This window comes from Lathamus discolor, chromosome 2, assembly GCF_037157495.1.
Source record: "Lathamus discolor isolate bLatDis1 chromosome 2, bLatDis1.hap1, whole genome shotgun sequence".
Taxonomy (NCBI): Eukaryota; Metazoa; Chordata; class Aves; order Psittaciformes; family Psittacidae; genus Lathamus; species Lathamus discolor.
The window spans coordinates 15,002,996-15,025,223 of record NC_088885.1 but is presented as its reverse complement, the minus strand read 5'-3'; the positions used below and the strand labels follow the sequence as shown (position 1 = coordinate 15,025,223).

At 38.6% G+C, this 22,228-nt stretch overlaps 1 protein-coding gene across 1 annotated transcript in view; it reads right to left on the bottom strand.

Moving 5' to 3' along the window:
* Positions 1-5,237: 5,237 nt before the first annotated feature.
* The window catches only part of STK31 (serine/threonine kinase 31), a 36,258-nt gene continuing 19,267 nt past the window's right edge, over positions 5,238-22,228 (bottom strand). The window contains 12 exon segments of the mRNA XM_065665870.1: positions 5,238-6,747; positions 6,750-6,938; positions 11,466-11,534; positions 14,244-14,369; positions 16,082-16,231; positions 17,125-17,211; positions 17,451-17,576; positions 18,411-18,536; positions 18,862-18,942; positions 19,771-19,872; positions 20,881-21,012; positions 21,467-21,586. Coding sequence (XP_065521942.1) covers positions 6,715-6,747; positions 6,750-6,938; positions 11,466-11,534; positions 14,244-14,369; positions 16,082-16,231; positions 17,125-17,211; positions 17,451-17,576; positions 18,411-18,536; positions 18,862-18,942; positions 19,771-19,872; positions 20,881-21,012; positions 21,467-21,586 — 1,341 coding nt within the window. The 3' untranslated portion in view covers positions 5,238-6,714.

The window sequence follows — 22,228 nt, the reverse complement described above, 5'->3', positions numbered from 1 at the left end:
TTCTAAGTAGTTTCAACTGATCAGATTAACAATGAACTTTAGCAAATAAACTCCAAAACCCGCAAGTATTACCTTACTTTTTTAAAGAAAGGCTGCATTTAGATAAATCTATCACAAAGTTTTCACAACTCTAAATTAAAATGAAAAATTAAACTGAATCTCTTCTGGAACTTTTGGCACATTGCTCTCTTTGAAAACCAAGCCTGCTTGCATCACACCCCATGTATTATTACTTGTTTATTATTCGTCCTACAAGGGACAGGTGAACAAAAGCACGAGGTGCATTTCTCAGAAGTTCACTTCATTCTGCTGCTTATTTCTCTGCCTGAAGGCAACTGTGACTAGACCGTTATAACTACCTCTGCAGCAGGTATGCCAAACAAGCACAGCAGATGGGGAATTAACTTCAGATGATGACCTGTATAGGAAGCAAACCTGTTTTCATCATCAGGTACCATCTGTAAAAAAAGAAGAGATATAAAAACAGTGGATAGGATTTCAGTAACCCCTCTCAAGGGACAAAGTCAGTCCCACTTTGAAGCAGGTATCTGGCAGGCATCTGGCAGGCATCGGAGTCCATATGAATATTGATGTGCATGCAGTTTCATACCCAGCCCAATGACAATATACTGGCAGGGAATGTGTTATCTGGTAATTCTTCCCCACGGCACATTAGACATATATGGAGCATACTCAAATAGAATGTTTCCCAACAGGATGAGACATCCATAGGTGTTTTCAGCCTTGTATCCAAACAAAGCTCAGTATCTTACACCCATGAAGTTCTGCCCACAGAAGACAATTACTGCTCACAGCAATACATTTGACAGCCAGCTAAGGACAACAGGCCTTTGTATAAAATAAATCCAAATGCTTTAAAACTGAATTAGAGATGTACTGAACAATATTTTACAATTGATAAAGCCTTTGCTGAAGTCATCCTTATAGGCAGAGCCCTACTTTGAGTGCTGCAGGTCTCTACAAATGTCAAGTTGCCTTTGGTACAGAGTTAAGTCATGTGTGCAGCTTCCAATAAAGAGAAAAGGCCAGCCACTTTTGAGCTTCCTAGGGCTGGAACTGCAGACACATCTCCATTGCATGCAGTTAACCTAGGTCTCCTTTCCCTGCCACCTTCAAGAGCAAGATTCTGACCCAGGTTTCTACCTTTTAATCTACCCAATTCATGGTACTCCAAGTTCACGTTTTTTTTCTTGATGAAACCAACCTATCTAATGGTGGTGGCTTAAGGCAAAGTAATACATTAAAAAAAAAAAGTTATAAAAGACAGACAACTAGAAGTGAAAAATAGTTATCCAACCCAACTTCCACCCCATACAAGTTATACAAACCTATGTCATTCCCGTCAGGCAGTTGCTTTGTCTCACTACAGCACAGGAGGGTTCAAGTCTCCCTAAGCCATGTATTACAGCGCTCAACTATGCTGAATTCAGAAGTTTCTTTCCCTAACAGTTACCCTTAACTTCCTTTGCCATAAAAATCAACCCCTTAATCTCCAAAGGGCAGAAGTAGTAATAACTCCATTTTGCTCATCTCTGTTCTAAGCTTTTACCTCTTTGAAGACTTAAAATCCACCCTCTCTTTACCCAAATCTTTCTTTTTCTACCTCATTGATCCAGGTTTCTAGACCTTTGACTTTCTCATACTCTTCCCTGATGAAGTTTTTATTCTTCCTTGATGTATGAAGTCCAAGCTGCAAAAAGTACCTTGGCCAAGAAAAAGGGTATCTCTGTTATTTTACTGAAAAAATGGATAATAGCATCAAGTTCACTGGAGATGTTTTAAGTCTCAAAAACTCTGTCTTCTCCAACTGAGTTACTCTGAAGTTGCCTGGTATTCAACTTGCTAAAACTAGTTTAACCTGATTTTGAGACTACTAGGATAATAAGTGTATGGTCAAAAGAGGTGATTCTGTATATTCATTAGAAGCGACCCGATCTTGCTCAGCAACTTACACAAATGAAAGCAAGTTACTGACTCCTGAAAAAGCAATAAACATTGCTCGAGCAAAGCCATTCTCCTGAATAATGTAAGTTCTGATTTAGTAGTGTATCTCTACCTACCCATCTATCTAAAGGCTTTTCTGCAGAGATTTTCAAATTTCAAAATGAAGCTAGCAAGTGGCAGGTACTGTTGTTGGCACAGCACCTAAAAAGAGGGGACATTCCAAACCAAATCACACCATTTGAGCATTTTAAACTGAAAGTGAACCCACAGGCAGTAATATTACATCTCTCTAATTTGAGACATCAACCATTCAATGGCCTGACAGTACTCCTTTAGCAGCACTGACTTAACATCAGGCAAATGCCAAATGATTCCTCCTCAAGCCAGCCCAGGATCATTCTGTAAGTGTCTGTGCACTGATCTATGGTGTAGGCCACCTTCAGCAAATGAACAAATGCACTGCAAAACAATTTTAACAAAGTACAAATTTCAGGTTGAGGTAGCAGTCATTGGATAATCTGAATGACTTAATCAGCAAGTGCTCCACTGAAGACAGGCAGTTGTTTTGCAGATAAAAGAGGTCAGAGGGACAGATTTACTACATATATATGTAGGAACAGTCAAAAATCACTCTCTCCTATGACTGCGCTACTACAGGACAATTCTGCCACCTTATATTGAGCTATTTATCTGGTGACACACTAAAAACAGAAACTAATAGACTTATGAATCATAAAATGATACTAACTGCAGAAGATGATGAAATTCATGACTCAAGCTACTAAGATTATCACGTTCCAAATTATGCTACTTGCATTTCTTTTATTTATTGCTTTGCAGCTAGTGTAATTTGTAGTTACCATCTATTAAATGACAGTCACAAATGGAACTTCTAAAAGATAAAACATGAATCGTGATGCTGAGCCAAAAAACAAAAATGTCAAAAGAGTAACTTTATAAACGCCATGGGGCCTAGTATTAAAACTAGCACAAAATGCTGGTCTATCAGTACGCTCAGACTAGAAAATGTTTACATTTTCAGTAAACCAAGTTCAGCATTTTGATCCATCTAACAGCACTAACAAGTTGTTTCCTACCACTGTGGTCTTGCAATGGACTAAAGTAGTAACTTCTTGTGGAGTTAGAACCAACAGGAAACAATACTGCTACCTGTGCTTTGAAATAGTGTATGGATGGTATGCATAGACACTATCAAATACTCTTCAAATATATTGCTTAGAACAAATTACAGTGCGCATTTCTTAAGCTTCCTATCAAAACCTGTCCTTTTTTGGAGACACTTTCACTGAAACAGAAATACCCAGCAAGGAAAAAGTAGTGTTCAAAAACTAAGTCACTGGTATCCAGTTATCTCCCCAATTTCCCCACACCATTTTTGTCTCCAGCAGTGGGAGCAGATTAAGTAAGAGTGAAGGGTTTCAGAGGAGCTGGACTAGATGACTTTTAAAGGTCCTTTCCAATCCGAATCATTATATTATAACTTGAAGTGTATCCAGATGCTACAAAACTCAATATATAAGAATTAATCATTTCACACAAAAAATTGACACAAATGTGCACAGAAAACAGGTAGCCACAGGAGCCAATCTCTGAGTCAATGGAGAAGGTAAAACCAGATGAACAAAAGGTTCCAACTAGGTTAAAAAATTAAAAAAGGAAAATAAAAACAACTTTACAGAGGAAAGGTGACAGCAGGAAGAACAAATGAACAACAGCTCCACCTCTTGTTGACAAGGACAGGATAAAAATTACAGGCAGACCAATGAGTATGACAACTGCACACTTGCAACGCGAACACGGACACCAACCAGCCTTCAAAAGAGGTTGGCATTGCTTTTGTGGAGTCATCATTTTGACATTTATCTTAAGTTAGGACAAGGAAGAAAATTTGCTATGGAACAGATCTGCATTCCCCAATAGGAGACTTCAACTTTAAACAAAGTCCTTTGGGTGGGGGGGCGAGGTGGGAAATGTTTCTCAAATAAAACCACTTCCAATTCCAGCAGCCTCCACCTGCACCTCCTGATATTGAGGTCAGCAGGCTTTACTTTGGAGTATTCACCCAGCTTTCATCACAGTAGCTAGACTATAAGGAGAAAATTCTTTACTGTGAGGGTGGTGAGGCCCTGGCACAGGGTGCCCAGAGAAGCTGTGGCTGCCCCATCCCTGGCAGTGTTCAAGGCCAGGTTGGATGGGGCTTGGAGCAACCTGCTCTAGTGGAAGGCGTCCCTGCCCGTGGCAGGGGATTGGAACTGGATGAGCTTTAAGATGCCTTCCAACCCAAACCATTCAATGACTCTATAATGACCAAAGCATCTTTAATCTATTAGCTCCAAAGGAATCCTCCTGGTTATTCTCCTGGTTTTTCTCCTGAGGCAGACAAACTTGTAAAGTGAATGTGAGATACATGCAACAAAAGAAATCCTCCGAGCTGCAGTGGCTATACACATTTGCACTATATGTGACTTACACTGCATACGGCTTCTCGCATGTTTGTTCAGTGTTTCAGCTTGTAGGACTTCCGCAACTTGCAATTTATCACAGTTGATGCAAATACAGCATAAAAATTTGAAGTGTGCTAATTATCACTGAACCTCAATACACTCAAAAGACCATCTACTGGGTACATAACTCTTATACTCTCCTTCAAGTCTTGCCCCTGTGTCTGCTCTGCTCCTGCCCACCACAGGGTACATGAGGCAACATTACTAAGAATTTGCATTTCACAGATTTTCAGATTCCAGTGATACCACCACAGACTGCCCTTGAGAGTAACAGAGAAACCTTATAACCAGTGAGGACTTGGAACAGAAGAAAAGCTCTCAAGAAGCTAGTTAGAAAGAGAAGCTGCAGCAATGCATAGAAGACTTAGAATTCAGCTTTGGCAGGATAGCTGTGCAACATGACTCTGAACCAACCTATTTTCTTAAGGCCTCTGGCAAGCAGGAAACACAAAAAAAGCCAGAGCTACAAAACTACCATAGAAAAGGTCTAAGTACAAACAGAACTGGTTACACTAAGACTGTAATCAACATTTAATTCAAATAGAAAGGCTGTCTTGTACCCTGACATTCACACTTACCAGAAGTTTTCAGAAGTTTCATTGCTGGGTTCCACATGTAAAATCGTATTCCTTAAGGCTGAAGAGACTGCAGTTTTTTTATATGAAACATACACGGATTTCTGGTTTCAGAAACCCAAGAATGTTACCAATTTGGGGATTTAAGAAGTACGCTTTAGGTTGCATGAAAACTGGGTGAAAATTTATTCCAATATATATGACACAGCACAACACAAACCATCATGTTAGTCTTCTAACCTCTACTCAGTGTTTAACATTCATTAAAACCAAAGCTAGCCTTTTATTAACAGTGAAAGACTGCAATCAGTTAGCTAGAAAGCATCACAAAACTGCTAAACTGTTTTCATTGACAAAATCCAAGGTATTATTCTTCTGTGATTTCTGTAATGAAAATATTTATCACGCTAACCAGAAATTCTACATAAAAAATACTTTTAACGAAAGGTTATGCTAGCATTGGTTATTACACAAATTAAAAAAAATATATCAACACTTAATGAAAAAAAGATGAAGTATCTCATATGCTATCACATATAAAAAACCTAACTGGTTGAAGGGCAGAAAACCCAGTATAATATCAGAGGTGGACCCACCAAGGTGGTATCTTCTATCCACGCTGGATTGTATTATCGTACCTGAGGGCTCCTCAATTCCCCTGGTGCTGCTTCTTGCTCATTACACACTTACTGCATTTTTGCAGTCTTTATCTGACAAAATGCAGCTTCAAACATTCCTCTACAAAATACTATGTCTGCAAACAGTGCTGTCCAAGAGCAACACCCAGAGGCTAAAAAGACTGCTACAGCAACTCCACACATTTTGACCTGTTTGTTTCTGAGAAGAAACGAAAACCTTCACAAAGATAAGAAATAATTTCCTGTAAAAATAAAGAGATGACAAAAGTCTTCCAATGGTAACATTAACAGTGAAGTGTTGCAGGCAAACAAACCTGCTCATGAAAATCACACCTTTACAGCTATTGCAAACAACATTTAAGTACAGATAATATATACACACACTTATGTAGAGCAAATAAGCAGTAGTTCTTGCAAAGGTATGCATATAGTATTTTGGTTGGCAGCAGTATTGCAAAGGAACAACTGGAATGATGCCTGTTCTCTAGAAAGCCAACTGCATTTCTCAAATAAAGAAAGACAGAAAAGAGGCAGGCTGCTCACCATTTCCTCTACCAGTTGTCAGAGCAGAACTTTTTTTTTCCTTAAATACTGAATGCAATTGCTGTAGGAACAACTTGACCATGCAACAATAAAAAACTTCCAGCAAACAGGGAATTCCTTAGAGCACCTTTAAGAGGAACAGGTTATATGGAATCACAGAAGGAAGAGTCACTAAAGCTTCATCTTAAAGATCTCTGGCATCTAACAAGACTACTCTCCATAAACTTAAAGCCTAACCTAACAAAGAAAAAGGTAGACTACTAAGAATACAATCAGTAACACCATACTTATACCCCTGAGCACTTATTTAGAATAAAACATACTTAAAAGAAAACACAGTGAAGATTGTGTAAACACAAAACACAACTGCATCCACCAAGCCTTTTGTATTTTCAGATTACAGATGAAGACGATTTCAAAACCAAACAAAGCCAGAAGTCTCAAACACCTGATGGAAACAATCCTCATCTATTCAGTAGGGTTTGCTCCACTCTCCTCAGTTAATCACTACTTTTTTTTTTCTTATGTGTCTTCTCAGAATCATGTTCTTCATGTGGCTCGTGCTCTTCACCTGCTTGTGTTGAAACTGGAACCTCATCAACTACAAGGAAGCAATCATCCCTCAGCACCTGCTCAGCTGTCAGTCTGTTACAGCAGAACAAATTCAGGAGCAGAGATTTAACTTTATCATCCTACAAACAACAGAGAGAAGGATGCAATCAGTAAGCATAACAAACTTGATCACAAATAACAACCAATTGTTTGATGAACACATCTTGTAAGTTCTTAGGGCCAAAAGCCCTCACAAAATGTTGTACCACAGCATTCCAAATGGTCAGCAACACTTGACAGTCATAGTGCTAATTAACAACAAAACAAAAGCAAGTGTTCAGCACCAGGTCTGTCAACCTGGTGCTGAAAGATTTCACGAAAGAGCATGAGTTATTATATTTTGAAACACCAATGGACTGAACCAATATACATTAGAAAAATACTGAAGTTTGTCATGCAACTGAGAAGGAACAAAATAGGCACTACTCGCCTTCTACAACTTCATTTTTTAACTTTTGTCATATTGCTTTCTCTCTCTACAAGAGCATGGTGGGGGGAAGTAAACTAAACTAAGTAAACTAAAGTAACGGGCTCTAAGTCAACAGTAGCTATTTTGCTATTAACCCATCACTTACATATAGGCTCCCTGGATTTATCAGAAGGGATTACATGCCTATATGCTTAGCGCATTAACAGTGCTTGACTCCATACACAAAACGTAACACAGCTGCTACACATAAGCATAAACATCAGCTGCTGAGGGAAGAAGGGTGCACTCTGGATTTGGACAAGGGGACTGCAATAAAGACAATCTCCAATGCTGCTCTAGAGATCTAGATTACCAGAACTCCTGGGTACAGAATCTTTCCATAAGAATGCTTGCTTGTTCACAGACTCCAAGCCAGTAACACCTCTGACCAGGGTCAATAAAGCACAAGATGCGTGTACACCTCTCACCCATCCAAGTTTCACTCAGATGGAAGAATCACTGTGATGCAAACAAATGTACACAAGTAGTCAAAAACTTGAAGAAACATGCTGACTATTTCCAACTCTTCCATTAATTATCAGAGTGACTCTGGAGAATTAGCCACTTTCCAAATAACGCTAAGTCTGGGTAAAAAGGTAAGGTTTCAAAATGTTGATCTTACAGGCATAAGGATTGGTAAATACTTATAAAATATTTTAAATGCTTGAAGAAAAATCTCTAGTTAAGAAGACCCAAACATGTGCGATGAAATACAGGAGTGAACCATGACTATACCCTTCCTCTACAAAATTTAAACTGAAGAAAAGTCTGGGCACATGGAAAGCTTGAAAATCATTGTATATTTGCATTTCATGATACTATCAAATGCCTGTCAGCAACAAATATCCCCTTCATGGCATTTTTTCTCACAAAAGAAACCGAAAAGTGATTCTACAAGGAACACTGCTGTAGGACAACATTTCATCATGTTTATTCCATTTTATTATGTTTGCTCTTCATTTCCTTTCCCCCCCACTAAATACACAAAACTGGGTGCTGAACCACACTGAACACTGAAGATTGGCACAGCTACAACAAGCTGCTACAAGATCTTATCACTAAACTCTGCTTTCTTAACAGTGACCTTACATTAATATCCCTTTTTCCAAGCTTACGTTATTTTCCTATGGCAATTTTACATTTGCTGTAAACAACAAAAATTTTACTAGTTGCAATTGTGCTATTCCTCTGGGCATGAGACTGATATGGAAGGGAAATTACCAGCCTGTCAAGAGCCTGCAGATGGGCATGGAGATTAATTCTGAATAAGCTGATTATAGATAAAGCACTTAAAAGCAAAATAGATTTTCCCCAAGAACTGGGACAAGGATTAACAGCCAGGGGTCTAAAGCATTTCTCAAGAAACAGCTGAAAGATATTTACTACTATTACATTTCTTAGTAAGACTCTCATGCATGCTCCTGCGGACAGCAGGCAGCACAGACTGCTTTCCAGCAGACTTTGGTGGTTGGTGTACGTGCAAGCACACGCACCAGGATGAATCCTTAAAAACTGCCAACAATGATATATTGATTATGATTGTATCACCTGACAAGGTCAAAATCAAATGCTGCTTCTTTTCATCAGGGGAAAAAAGTCAAAGAAACTTGCTCTTATTAAAAGCTGTAAAATTAATTAATCTTTATGAAGAACAGTAATGGCTAAATTCATTAATTGTCCTTGAGATAAAGCAGCTCTTTGAACTTCAGAAGATACCTACTAAAGGAGAACACAGAAGCATAATACCCTGAAACTGGCCATTTAAGCTTTGATTTGCATACTTCAGACCTTATTTGTAGAACATTATCAAATTTCACGGAAACGGAAGTGAACCAACTCCTAATTTTAACGTCCCAAGACATCTTTTCAACTTCCTTGAACAATTAAGTTTTCCTTATTCTTGAGAGAAAGTTAGGGGTTTCTAAGGATTACTGTACATTATCCACACGGATGCACTGGACAGACAATTCTTTACAAGTTTTGTGGAATACATTTAAAATCCCCTAGTTAGCCCTAATGGTGAAAAATGAAGTACTGGATCCCCTTTCCTACAGTATTGTGTGTTTCATGAGATTCATTTAAATTTCTAACAAGAAACCAAGCAACTATAATGAGCAATAAGAAACACTATTCAGAGGATCACCTCCCTGATGACATGGTATGTGTTTTATTTTTCTTGGTAGCATCACACTGGAAATAACTTTGCAGAGGGATTTGGTAGATAGTCCTGTGCTTTATCAATAATGCTTTCATCTCTGGATAATACTGCTGAAAAGAAGTTATTACAACACATATTGTAGAGGATAAGAGTCATCTAATAAAACAATGTATTTACAGTACTGTATTATGTAGTGATACACAAGCTACCCTGCCTGGACACTGGAACCCCTACAGTTGTGTTAGTCCAGCTCTGTATCACGACAGTTTCTTACCCTAAAAACAGTTAAGCAGGATACATTATGCTTATAATTAACACAGATTGAGTAATTTAGCCCCATGCTTCAATAGTTATCTCTGCAAAGCAGGCAAATATTTAATACAGAAGTATAAACAACAAAGAGGGATTTATTATTTGGGTTTCTTTTTCCCTTGACACAACAACCCAAACTTATCTGACCAACAGCAACTCCACTGCTTTGTTTTCTATTTTTCCATTTAAAGTACTTTTCCACTTTTCTGGAAAACATGGAATTAACCTCTAACTCTTTCTCTATGTTCCTTAGAAAATTCTAACCATAACTTAAGGCTTCACTCAAAAGCTAAACAGTCACCTGCTTGCAGGTTACTTAGTATAAGTACAAGGCTTCATTTAAGGAGTTTCATGGCCTTCTCAAATCTAGATAAAGCAGCACTCATTTAAAGTAAGATCAACAGAGTAAGTGTGATATGAGAAGCAATCCATACAGATTAAAGAAAAAAACAACAAAAAACTCAAGGGCAATCTTCTCAAGAGATGGGAGAGATAGAGAACAAAGTGGTCAGTAACTAGCCAGCAGAAGGACAGCAAAAAGTATGAAGTGGAAACTAGTCTAGGAAAGCTAATGATCTGAAAGAGGTCCATGAATCCCCCAGTAAATGTCTTTAAACTAGATATGGTGGCATGTCTTTTGTTATTCCAACTTTTTTGAGGAGGAAAAGGAATCATTTGTAGCAAAGGCAGAAACGGTTGAAAGCAGGCAAGAAGAAAGGTTTTAACTCCTGGCCAGAAGGCTGAAAGTTTATAGGAAAGAGTTACACAAGAAAATAAACCCAAGGAGAAATGAGTGCTCAGGTAAGTAAGACACATAGAGAGAAGGCCATGAAATTATCTGCTTATGATTAACATCCAAGAGATAGGCAAGTGAAGGATCTACTTCAAAGTTGGAGACCCAAGTTGGGAAACATAAAGGCACACAAGCTCTCCTCCTTATTCTTGAAGACTAAATGAGACAGTGGGCAAGGATAACCTTCTAAAAAGGGACTGAAAATAGTGTTCAAAGTGACAACAGTAGCTGGCATACAGTAGACAGAGAACAACAGTTGAGAGTAGAAAGAATGAATGAAGCAACACAAATTTGTTATCATGCAGAGTCCACTTACACCTGTGCATTTGTTTCAGAGGCATAGGAAAGTTAGTTTCACACACACAAAAAAAGCCAAACACAAAAATCCCAACAACACAAAACCAAACTGAGTAAGAATTGGCACAATACACTTTCACAACTGCATTGATGTGATCAAAGTGAAATGTGGCTGGTTTATTAATGCTCAAGCATTGTGCAACCATTATGCTGAAGACAGGTAAACAAAGACAACTTCCCTGACTCCAGAAAAGACAGGTTCCTAACTGAAATACCTCCTTTGAGACTGAATCATAATCACTTATTCCCCAAGTCTGTAACTATTGAATAAATGACACCAAGTTATCTGTGAAGAAGTTGCTCCTCCTGAGGTCAGAGCTCAGTATTAAGAAAACTCGGGGGGTTTCTATCTTTCCAATCATTTTATTTTTGCATGCTATTTAGAATTATCCAGATAGTCCATTAAGAACATTTTCTCAACCCAGCACTTACTTTTTAAAACACCAAACATTCATTGTATCAATTAACCACCTCTGAACAAGAGCAGTCTAATCTTCCTTATCTGACAATTAACATACCATGACAACCACTTCCACCTCTGGTGTTCCATCTTCTTTTATCCCAAACTCCTGGTTTTGAATACAGAGCTGTAAATGAAAAGATACATATGGCTTAATACTAGTGGGTTTTTTCCCCCCAGTTACTTTAACAAAACCGAACATCACTCAAGGAGATTCCAGGTTTCAAGTGACAATGGATTGTTATGGGAAAATGGCAGGAAAAGGCTTTTTTCCTAATTTCACAGTAGGGTAAAACATGCAAGGATATCAAGTTTGCCTTACACAGAAACAAGTGGAAAACAAATCAGTTTCAGAAGAAACTTTTACAGCTCAAAAGAAACAGACTTTTAAAAGCATGACTCAAAGTCCATGCTCAAGCTGGATTAATTATATAATCCTCTTTAAGAAATGCTATGGGGTAAGTGCACTCCAACAGACAAATGTGAACCCTGTACCTATCAACAAAGCAAGATTTCCCCAGTCTTCACTATTGCTAAGAACCATGCCAGAGTACAGCACTTTTCAAAACCCTGCCTCCAGGTTAAGCTGAAAATTCCTCTATTCTGAACAATTACAAAGGCAGCAAAAGGAAGCACATATTTAGTCAGTGCTGAGCTCTTGTGACACAGATTGGCAGAGACCTCTGAAAACCATCTCCATTTTAGAAGCAGCACTTCTGTTTAATGAGAGAGAATACAATTTCAGACACCCAACATGACACTGGCTGCTCCTGAACATAATACTAACATTTGAGGTAGAATCTTCCCTCAAATAACCAATACAATGACAAGTCTGACGTGAAGATTAGTTACATGTGGATTAATTGAAGTTCAGCTGGCAAACTTGGATGACGTTTCAAAAGAATGACAATCGTGCAGCACCCCAGATATTCTCTTCAAAAAGAACCAGCCATTTGTAAAACTTCGGTTTTTCTTTTTTTATTCACTTCTACTTGTAAAAACCTTCTTTTTTGACTGGATGAAAATCTGAATAGTACTGAAATTGTCCAACTAAACCATACCACATGAATAAATTATAAATATCTATGATATTAAGCTACATTTTAGTTTATATATTTCAGTACAAAAATACTTAATTATAAGCACCTGCTTCCTAAATCAGGAATAAAAAACTTAATGAAGAGTGACTTTTATATGAACCAACTTTGTCTTGTCAGCTCAGGTATCTGACAGTGGCTACCTACCAACTTGCAGTTTACATCTCTGCCAGGAAGTGTTTTTAAGATGCTAGGGCATAGAAGGGATTACTGAAGCCATCACTGTGGAGCTAATGGAACTGCCAATGTTTCCCAGGAAGACCCCTATCTACCTGGAGCTCCAACTCACTCAGTGAACCAGTTCCAATATACCAAGTGCTCATACAAAAATCAGTGCCTGGGAACATCAGCACTTGCTGGGCAACTTAGAGCTTTTCAAGTCCAGGAGGCTGGAAGTTTTCCTATTCAGAACACATGGTACTGACACCCTGAGTTGGGGAGGTAGCAATACAGCATCAAAAGACAAAAAAGATATGGAGGAGATGCTGCGCAACATACCAGCTAACACAGCAAAGTAGATTGCTTTCTCCTCCCTGGCATAACATGCACTAAGAAACAAAACAGCTATCTAAGCACTGAAGCACTGTTGCCAGCAAAAAACCATACAGCAGCCCACCCTTACCTTCATCTTCCCTCTCTTTCAATTTAGGTAATTCCTCAGGGGCAAGGTCACAAAAAAAAAAAAAAAAAAAAGAAGAAAAGGCTCACAAGTAATGAACAGAAAGTGCAGTAAGAACTGACAATCCACAGCATACGGTGCAAAAGCATATTTTTTGTTCGTATTTATTTTGCTATATAAATTACATTTATATTTATAGAGGAACAAGTCCAGAGGAGGGCCACGAGGATGATCAGGGGACTGGAGCACCTCCCGCATGAAGACAGGCTGAGGAAGTTGGGGCTGTTCAGCCTGGAGAAGGGAAGGCTGCGTGGAGACCTCAGAGCAGCCTTCCAGTACCTGAAGGGGGCCTATAGGGATGCTGGGGAGGGACTCTTCATCAGGGACTGTAGTGACAGGACAAGGGGTAACGGGTTAAAACTTAAACAGGGAAGTTTAGATTGGATATAAGGAGGAAATTCTTTCCTGTTAGGGTGCTGAGGCACTGGAATGGGTTGCCCAGGGAGGTTGTGGGTGCTCCATCCCTGGCGGTGTTCAAGGCCAGGTTGGATGAAGCCTTGGGTGGGATGGTTTAGTGTGAGGTGTCCCTGCCCATGGCAGGGGGGTTGGAACTAGATGATCTTGAGGTCCTTTCCAACCCTAACGATTCTACGATTCTACGATTCTACGATTCTACGATTCTACGATTCTACGATTCTACGATTCTACGATTCTACGATTCTACGATTCTACGATTCTACGATTCTACGATTCTACGATTCTACGATTCTACGATTCTACGATTCTACGATTCTACGATTCTACGATTCTACGATTCTACGATTCTACGATTCTACGATTCTACGATTCTACGATTCTACGATTCTACGATTCTACGATTCTACGATTCTACGATTCTACGATTCTACGATTCTACGATTCTACGATTCTATGAAAGTGCACTGTCTTCTGCCATAATTATAACTCCCATTTGTTCCAAACTTACTACTCAGTTGAAAACTTGAACACTTATTTCACAGAAATAGTTCAAAGCTGGAGTTGGAGACAACATTTACTATTCTTTATAAGCCTGCTACAGTTTCACAATATTACTAGAAACTCATCACAAGCTATCACATACCCAGAATAGAAGGCAGCCATAAGCATACATGTCAGAGGCTGGAGAAGCTGGCTGTCCCATTTTCAGTTCAGGAGAAATTAAGCTCAAGGTACCGATAACCATAGTGTTTGCAGCAGCACGCTGTTCCTATGGGGAAAAGAACTGTAGCTGTAATTTCAAGCAAGACTGACAGCACATTGAAGATGTATAACCCTCTCCTTTTTCACGTGTCAGACAACTTTACCATAGTTCTGTGCTGACCCAGACTGAACTGTAAAGTCCTTCTTTACTGATAAAAAGTGATGCATAAAGATAATGTCAATTTGTAGTATCTATACATCTGTAATAGGATAGGCATGGCAGATTTTACTCCATACTAGAACTATTAAAGCTCATAAGGTGGTAAGGAACACAAATTAGAAAACTTCTTAAACGAGGAAAAAAACACCCATGAGTATTAAAAAGCGTTCAGTTCTGCCAGCTTTCCTACTTTTTTCTTCTCCGCCCTTCCAGTCTTTACCTGAGACTAGCTGCTTCCTTCCTCCTGGTTTCCAGCACATTTTATAATGGTCTACTGTTAAAATAAAAAGCTAGACACTGAGTTTCTATTCCCTCTGTGACAGCAGCCAGCACCAGCTTCAACCAGACCGAAGAAGACTAGTCTCCAGATTGCCAAGAGTACTTGGTAATACATCAGTTACCAGCTCCACTCCTGCATTTGTGATCATGCAGGAAGTACCAGCACTGAGCAATACTGATGTCCCTATAGAGAAGGCACAGACTGGATCCAGCCTGTGAACCATGGGTCCCTGCTCTATCACACCTGAACTGCTCTTTTCAGCACAGCCCATTCCTGCAGGGAAGAGTAAAGAGAGGGACAGTCTTCCTCAGCTCCTGCAATATTCACAATGACACCATCTGTACTGACTACTAACCTTGCAGAAAACTCAGCTGTCAAATAAATTTTTAAGCACCTCTCTTTAGCATTTTGAAAACTGAAATTTATCTCCAAGGGAAGCACACCCTCCTGTCCAAGCATTTGACACTTCATGAGATAAACAGATAATACATCTCCAAAGCAGAGATAAGGGTTCTCAATGAAACTTATTTATAATATGCTTATTATATTAATATGACATATTATTATATTACCAGTTAAAGAATTAAATAAGCATGAAGCATACCCCAGCAGAAAAATGTTTTAGCTCAACCAACTTCAGTTTAGGAAGTCAAAAGGTGACTACAGAACAGATACCATTCTTGGAGACTTTGCTATGTAAACACAATGAATAGTAAGAAAACAGCTTATGTTTTTAAAGAGTATTAGATTTTCCCTAAGAACTGCTAAGAAACTCTTTACTACAGAAACTGAGGACTATGTCACAAGTACATATAAATACAAGTATATGTAGGCAACATATAAAATCCTGTTAATTACCAAATACCATAACAGATTAAAACACATACTAGAACCTCATTACCTACCAAACACAAAAGCAAACACTTCATTCGAGCTTGACTAGCCCTTCTCCAAACACGAGTTCTTACTCTCACCTCTGATGATACTGATTATGATTAAATACACAAGACAGCAACAAACAGCTACTGCAACTTCTCTTTTATATTCCACTGTTTTATTTAACCAGAGCCCATTCAGTAATTCTTTTTTCCCCTCCAAGATTAGACTGTGTTTACAAAAAATTTCAACCAGAGTCGAACTGCCCAACCCTATTAAGATTATGAAACAGAAGTGTCACTGCAAAGCACAAAGTTTATCAAGAAATCTTTCAAATTGCAGACACAGCTATCTGGTTTGATATATAATTCTGATTAAAAGTCACTAAAGGATTTTTTTTTACCTCTGATTTTGTGAAATCAAAGTCTCCAACAATTCCTTGTTTTCGATCCACAGCAAAAACATTATTTCCATTCAGAGATCCATGTACTATATTAGCTCCATGCAATGTCTGTAGACCTCTGGCCACTCCTCTCATCACTTTTAATGACTCCTAATGATGTGTTTATTGCAAAGACAGATAGTTAGACAGATAGACAGAAAAAAACAAGGTACAGTAATAAGTAAGTTTCTATCCAGAACTAAAACTTTTCTTTCTTTTTTTAAAAAGGTTTGTACACAGTCAGAGTTCATTCCAATTCCATTTTATAAAGTATGGATTAATTCCCAGTAAAACTATTATGACTTGCAGAGCCAGGCAGGGTGCAGACATGACACCACCAAAAACACCATGCAACTTAGATCCTTGCAAGTAGGTCCAAGTCAGCAAACAGAACTAGAAAAAAGACTGTACTGGCTTCTAGCTACCACTTCCTTGAGAAGAAATGACTATCCAAACTACCCACAGACTGTGTGGGGAGGAGGTAAAGGAAACAAAGGGGAATGACAGTGGGGGGATGACTTATACACACACGAGTCCTCTAAAACTTCCATATAGAAATGCCTGCCCCTGAACATAGAGTCACAGATTATTTCAAGTTGGAAGGGACCCCTTGATGATACTTCATCAAGCCCAACTTCTTGCTCCTCACAGGACCACCTAACACTATGACTAAGATTGTCATCCAGATGCTCCTAGAACTCTGACAAGCTTGGTGCTGTAGGGAGCCTGTTCAATTCTGGTACTTTTAAAATGTACTAGTAACATAGCTAAGGCAGTCAGTTAAATAAAACAAAAAAGCATATCCAAGCAAAATCTCTTTGAGAAAGTTATAAACTACTGCCTGACCAGATGCTAAGAATGCCAGTCAAACTATCCTGTGCAACTTTCAGCTACCAAAAAATACCCTAGTAAAACATCATCAGCATCATAAGATGCAGCACAACAAGAGATCAGTTCAAAAACATACAAAATAAAACACTGATAGCTTAAGTAGTTATACTTACTTCCAAAGTTAAAGGTGTATCAGCCTGTACAGCTCCCAGACTTGCTCCTGGGTAATACGGGACCATTAAATATATCAAAGGGTCAGACTTTAACAACAAAAAAGAAAAGGAAAAATAAATTGCTTCAAGTATCAGGTATATTGGAAAGTTTAACATGCACTAAATGTGTGATAACTCATGTTTACAAAGTAAACAATTTATCTATACTCAGAAAGGAAATACTTTTCTGATTCCATGCTCTAACTTAAAATACATAAAAGTGTTAAGGTCCAACTGTAAGTCTTCCAGCTTAAATTAGAAATCAAGGTCACTGATTTGAATCTTGCCTTGCAGAAAAGAAGGAACAACAGTTGTAATAATCCAGATTTTTCTTTCTGTTGATTCCAAGCTCTGTGATACTTGGCAACATTTTCTACGACTTTGGCTTCTGAGCTTACATCTGCAGAGTAGCCCTTAAAAGCAAAAGAAGATACCAAACTGTTACTTTTAATGCTCATGACATTATTGCATTTATTCCTTTTTTATTAAAGAAATGCATATTGTTAGGTGCCATCAAATAACTTCCTCTTCTCTTTGACACAAAACTCAATTCTGACTGTCATAGGCTATTCCTGTATTTTCTTGTTAATGCTTAGAAATTCTGTACCCACAAAACAGGGATCATGTCTTCAAGATTTAAGTAAGTCAAGTCAAAACCAAGAATATTTACAATTATGCCTCTTGCAATACTACATCCCCTGGTTTCCCAATTGCTAGCACATTGGCAAAGAAGTACAGCAAGTGAAAAGCAGCAGTTCCTGAAATTTCTCAGTGAAATCATCAGAAAGATGATCAAACCAGCATCTGCCAAAAGGGACAGAAGTAATTAAGAGGATAAAAGGTCCACCAGATACTGGAAAGACAGTAGAGGGGAAGCACTGCTCACTACAGCAGTTCTGAAAAGAAGGCGAGTGGGGAAAGAATCTGTAAGCAATATGGAAGTAATCCAGAAGGAAAACCACTTCATGTTCTACAGGTCCCAGCATGAAAATATGTCATTAGAAAAGGCAGACGAGGTCATGTAGATGAGGACCTCAGTGATACGGTTTAGTCGTGGTCTTGACCATCCTGGGGTAATGGTTGAACTTGATGATCTTAAAGGTCTTTTCCAACCTAGTTGATTCTATGATTCTAAGGGCTGTTAAATACAAGCACGTGACAGGAACAGCAGAGTTCATTCAGAATCATCATGTTAATAAGCCAAGGCCTCACCTACAGCACCAACTGAAAGCCCATGCCAACATTACCTTTAAAAGAACCTTCTGTCCCCAAATTTCTGAACACACTAAAGGTCGCTTTTTGCTCAGTGCCTTCATGGGCTCAGCATCCAAAAGATCTCGCTCCAGGCTGCACGTCAGGAGTCCACTAGAGTTCTGAAGCACATGCACACATACATATTCAGGGTAACAGCTGGTAAGATACAGAGGCTTCACCTACCTCTCTTCTCTTCCTTAATCAAATTAACAAAAGAGCTGGGACATGTTAACAAGTTACAAGACCTATTACCAAGAGATTGGCCATGATGAGGCAGCTAATGAAATACATTCCTCAAACATCTCCCAGAAGACAGGGAGAAGGAGGAAGACTACAACAGACAATGCTCAGGGTTTTTGTCCCACAAATGGACAGAGACTATGCAGAGCCTTGATTGTGCCCAAAACATTTCACTGACAGTGCATTCAAACAATTTCTCCTTACCATATAGTTTAGAATTCCTGCTTCTGGATAAAGAAGTGGTAACTCAGGGAACCATTTCTGTACCAAACATGTAAGCTTCTCCTAAATGAAGGGAACAAGGCCACAGCTTCAGGTCACTAGTTTCTGACATATACACTGGCATCTGCCACATATACCCAGCACATTCAAATGTACATTGACCATGACTATACCTCCAACAACACCAGGATATTAGATTTTTTAAATCCCTGAAGATGGATACTGTTAAGGCCCCAAACAGCTCACGCACTATCACAGAAAACGTGTCATCTTTTCTACAAGAGGTTTTAGCAGGCCTAAACAAAAGAAAACAACTTCCCTACAGGTAAGTGAAGGAAGACAGAAATAAAGTAGTAACACAGACCAGGCCAGCATCTCATGCATCTCCAGATCCCACGCAGCTGTAGTGCTGCAAAGCAACTATTACACATAAACATTTCATCTGCAGAGGTAAGTATACTGCGACCACACATTATGGTGCCCTTCTACTCGCTCACAAGGCAATAGAGTTTATGATTCTTCCCTCCATATAGAGGGCTTAGAGAAAAAGTAGTCTCCTTCACTGTTTCAACCTACTCATAAGGAAACGGTTCCCTTCTGCAGCAACAGAGCTTACACTTTCATCTGCTGGTCTTCTGGGTTGAGAACTACTGCTTACACTTTTTTCTCAGCTCACCCCCTTATGGAGGAAAGAAAGGGGGGAAGGCCTTAAAAAATTATATTCAAATAGAGATAAAACTTATCAGCCTCCATGCTTTCTACCATAGGTTTCACCAAAATAGGGCCATCTTAACATTCAACACTATAAAAATCACCCAGAGCACATGTTAAACCAACAAATGCAGGTGTGTCTTATATGGCTTTTAGTTGCCTCAGTAATTCAATACTTACATATTCTTCTTGTTCCTTGGCTATTTCCTGAAGAACCCTATTTCGAACTTCAGCAATTTCCTCTTTTATTCTTGTCATTTCACACTCACTGTAATCATCAGACTGCATTAGGAATAACAAAGTTAGTCTCATTTTGCTATTACACCAGACAACAGCAGCCTACTATATCAGGATTAAAAAACAGCTTCCACATCACATTTTTGGAGTGGAACGCATTCTCAAATGCACATTTACGCAATGTAATTCCTGGAAACAAGAGAGAATCTCTTAAGATCTAATCACTGAGAAAGGTGTTCCCTTTATTTGACAGGCCAAATGTTCTACCCCTTTGCTCACTTATTTCCTAAGTCAAAGAGTTGGGTTTTTTTAATTAACTGATCACATATAATCACAACAGCAACACCATTCATCTACCAGGAACGTCAGGTTCCATCATTCATTCATTTTTTTTTTTCCTCCCATAAGCAGGCATTTCACTAATGTCAGCTCATTATTCAAGAATCCTTTTCCTATCCATTTCCTTAGTATGCCTCATTTTAAATCCCTCTTGGAAGCTTACTGCCCCTTTACAATGCTTATAGAGAGACACAGACAGGTTCTTTTTCTCCTTAAGCATCACCAGAATTAAGGTGCAATCAAACAAACAGCACTGAAGCTGAAGTAATATTTACATTCTTCAGTCTTCCCTGAGGGGTAGTGGGGAACCCTGAAAACTAGAACAGACATTGACTTCTGTCACCAAAGAGGAGGTACACACATTATCAACAAAGTAAAGTCTTAAAGTAATTCTCAACCAGCACAATAAAAACAGCTGAACAAACCTCCTCATGCTGTGGACAGCAACTATCACCAGAGGAACTTAGTTAAAAGCACAGTGCCGTGACTGGGGAATGAAAAAGAAAAGTGGCCATGTACTGAATGTATTTTATTTCTTTTTAAGCCATTTAGGCTTCGTCTCAGGGGCCTGTAAAACTTCCACACTTAATAGCAAAATTGGGGTCAGAAAACATAAAGTGTTCGTAATAGTTACCACTCAGTTGGAGTAGACAAAATTAATGCTTCTAAACCAATCTGAAAACAACAGATGAAAACACTGTAACAGTTTCATACTTCCTCGAAGTTGTTCTTTTCAACCAGCTTCCACCTTAACTGGGCCTTTAAGGCTTTCACAGTTTTCTTAATTGACAGTAAGCTGTTGATATTGGGTCTTCTATTCATCCATTCCTCTGCCTGGTTTTTGAACTAGGAGGAAGAAAAAAAAATAGATGAGAAAGTATTCAAGCATTTTATTTTACTATGCTTCAGTCCAATTCATTAGAGAAACTGCTTGAAGCCTATTTGAATCCAGCTTTTCACAGTATTTCTCCACAGAAGAGAGGTTTTATTGTGTTTCATTGTAATTACATTAACAAATTTCTGAAAAACCAATATTCTATTTAAAGCTCAAATCCTTAAGTTACACACCCATCAATCTGCAGCGAATCCAGACATTCCAGCTTCTGCTTTTTTTTAAAAGCATCTTTGTGTTTAACCGAAATTAATCATCGGCTAAGGTAACATACAACTGCAATTATCAAGCTTTAACCCAACCAATCTCTCATCACCAATATACTTCTAGAATTTCCTTGTATCAAAAAGAAGTTATATCAGAAAGGTTTACTACTATAGATCAGAAATAAAGAAGGCATAAATTCACCTCAACACTGGCCAAGTATCTGTTCTCTATGACAGAGATCATACTTTGCTCCTGACGAACTTTATATATAACTTCATTGTAAGCATTCATAATTATTCTCTTCCCTGCTTCATCATGCTCCTGGGATTGAATTACAGAGGGAGATTAAAGATTAAGAGTTGTTCTTCATTTATACACACCAATGTTTGAGTTGCAAAACCTTTACTGAGAAATTCCACTATTAATGGGGAAAAAAAAAATTATTTATCACATTTTTCTCTTCTTAAAGAGATTCTTACAGGGAAGTTTGCAAGTGGAAGAATTCATCCAGTAGTTTCAATAGAATACAAGCGATTGACACTTCTATGCAGAAGACCAACTTCATATTCCACATGCTATGAAAGCATTTATCTTTTTAGTGGTTAAATAGATATGATGCAGTAAAACATGCAACTCTTCTTCTGAATGAGTCATTGGTTCTACCAGAGAGCAGTCACAAGCAGACTAAGCTACTGGTTTGTTGTTAATATGATGCTACACCAAAGGACAGGTCCAACTCTTGCTGACATGATCATTCTCTGGCACAGCAGGCACTTCCATTGCAGAAACAATGCAAGTGCCCCCAAGAGTCAGCAAAAGAGAATGGAGGAAATAGTTATCAGAAAAGGTAAATAACTGGGGGAAAGGCTAACAGAAGCATAGAAAAACATTATCAGTAAGGCAAGAACAACTGTCCCGTGCAAAATGAAAATGATGAAAAACTTAAGACTGGAAAAAGTATAT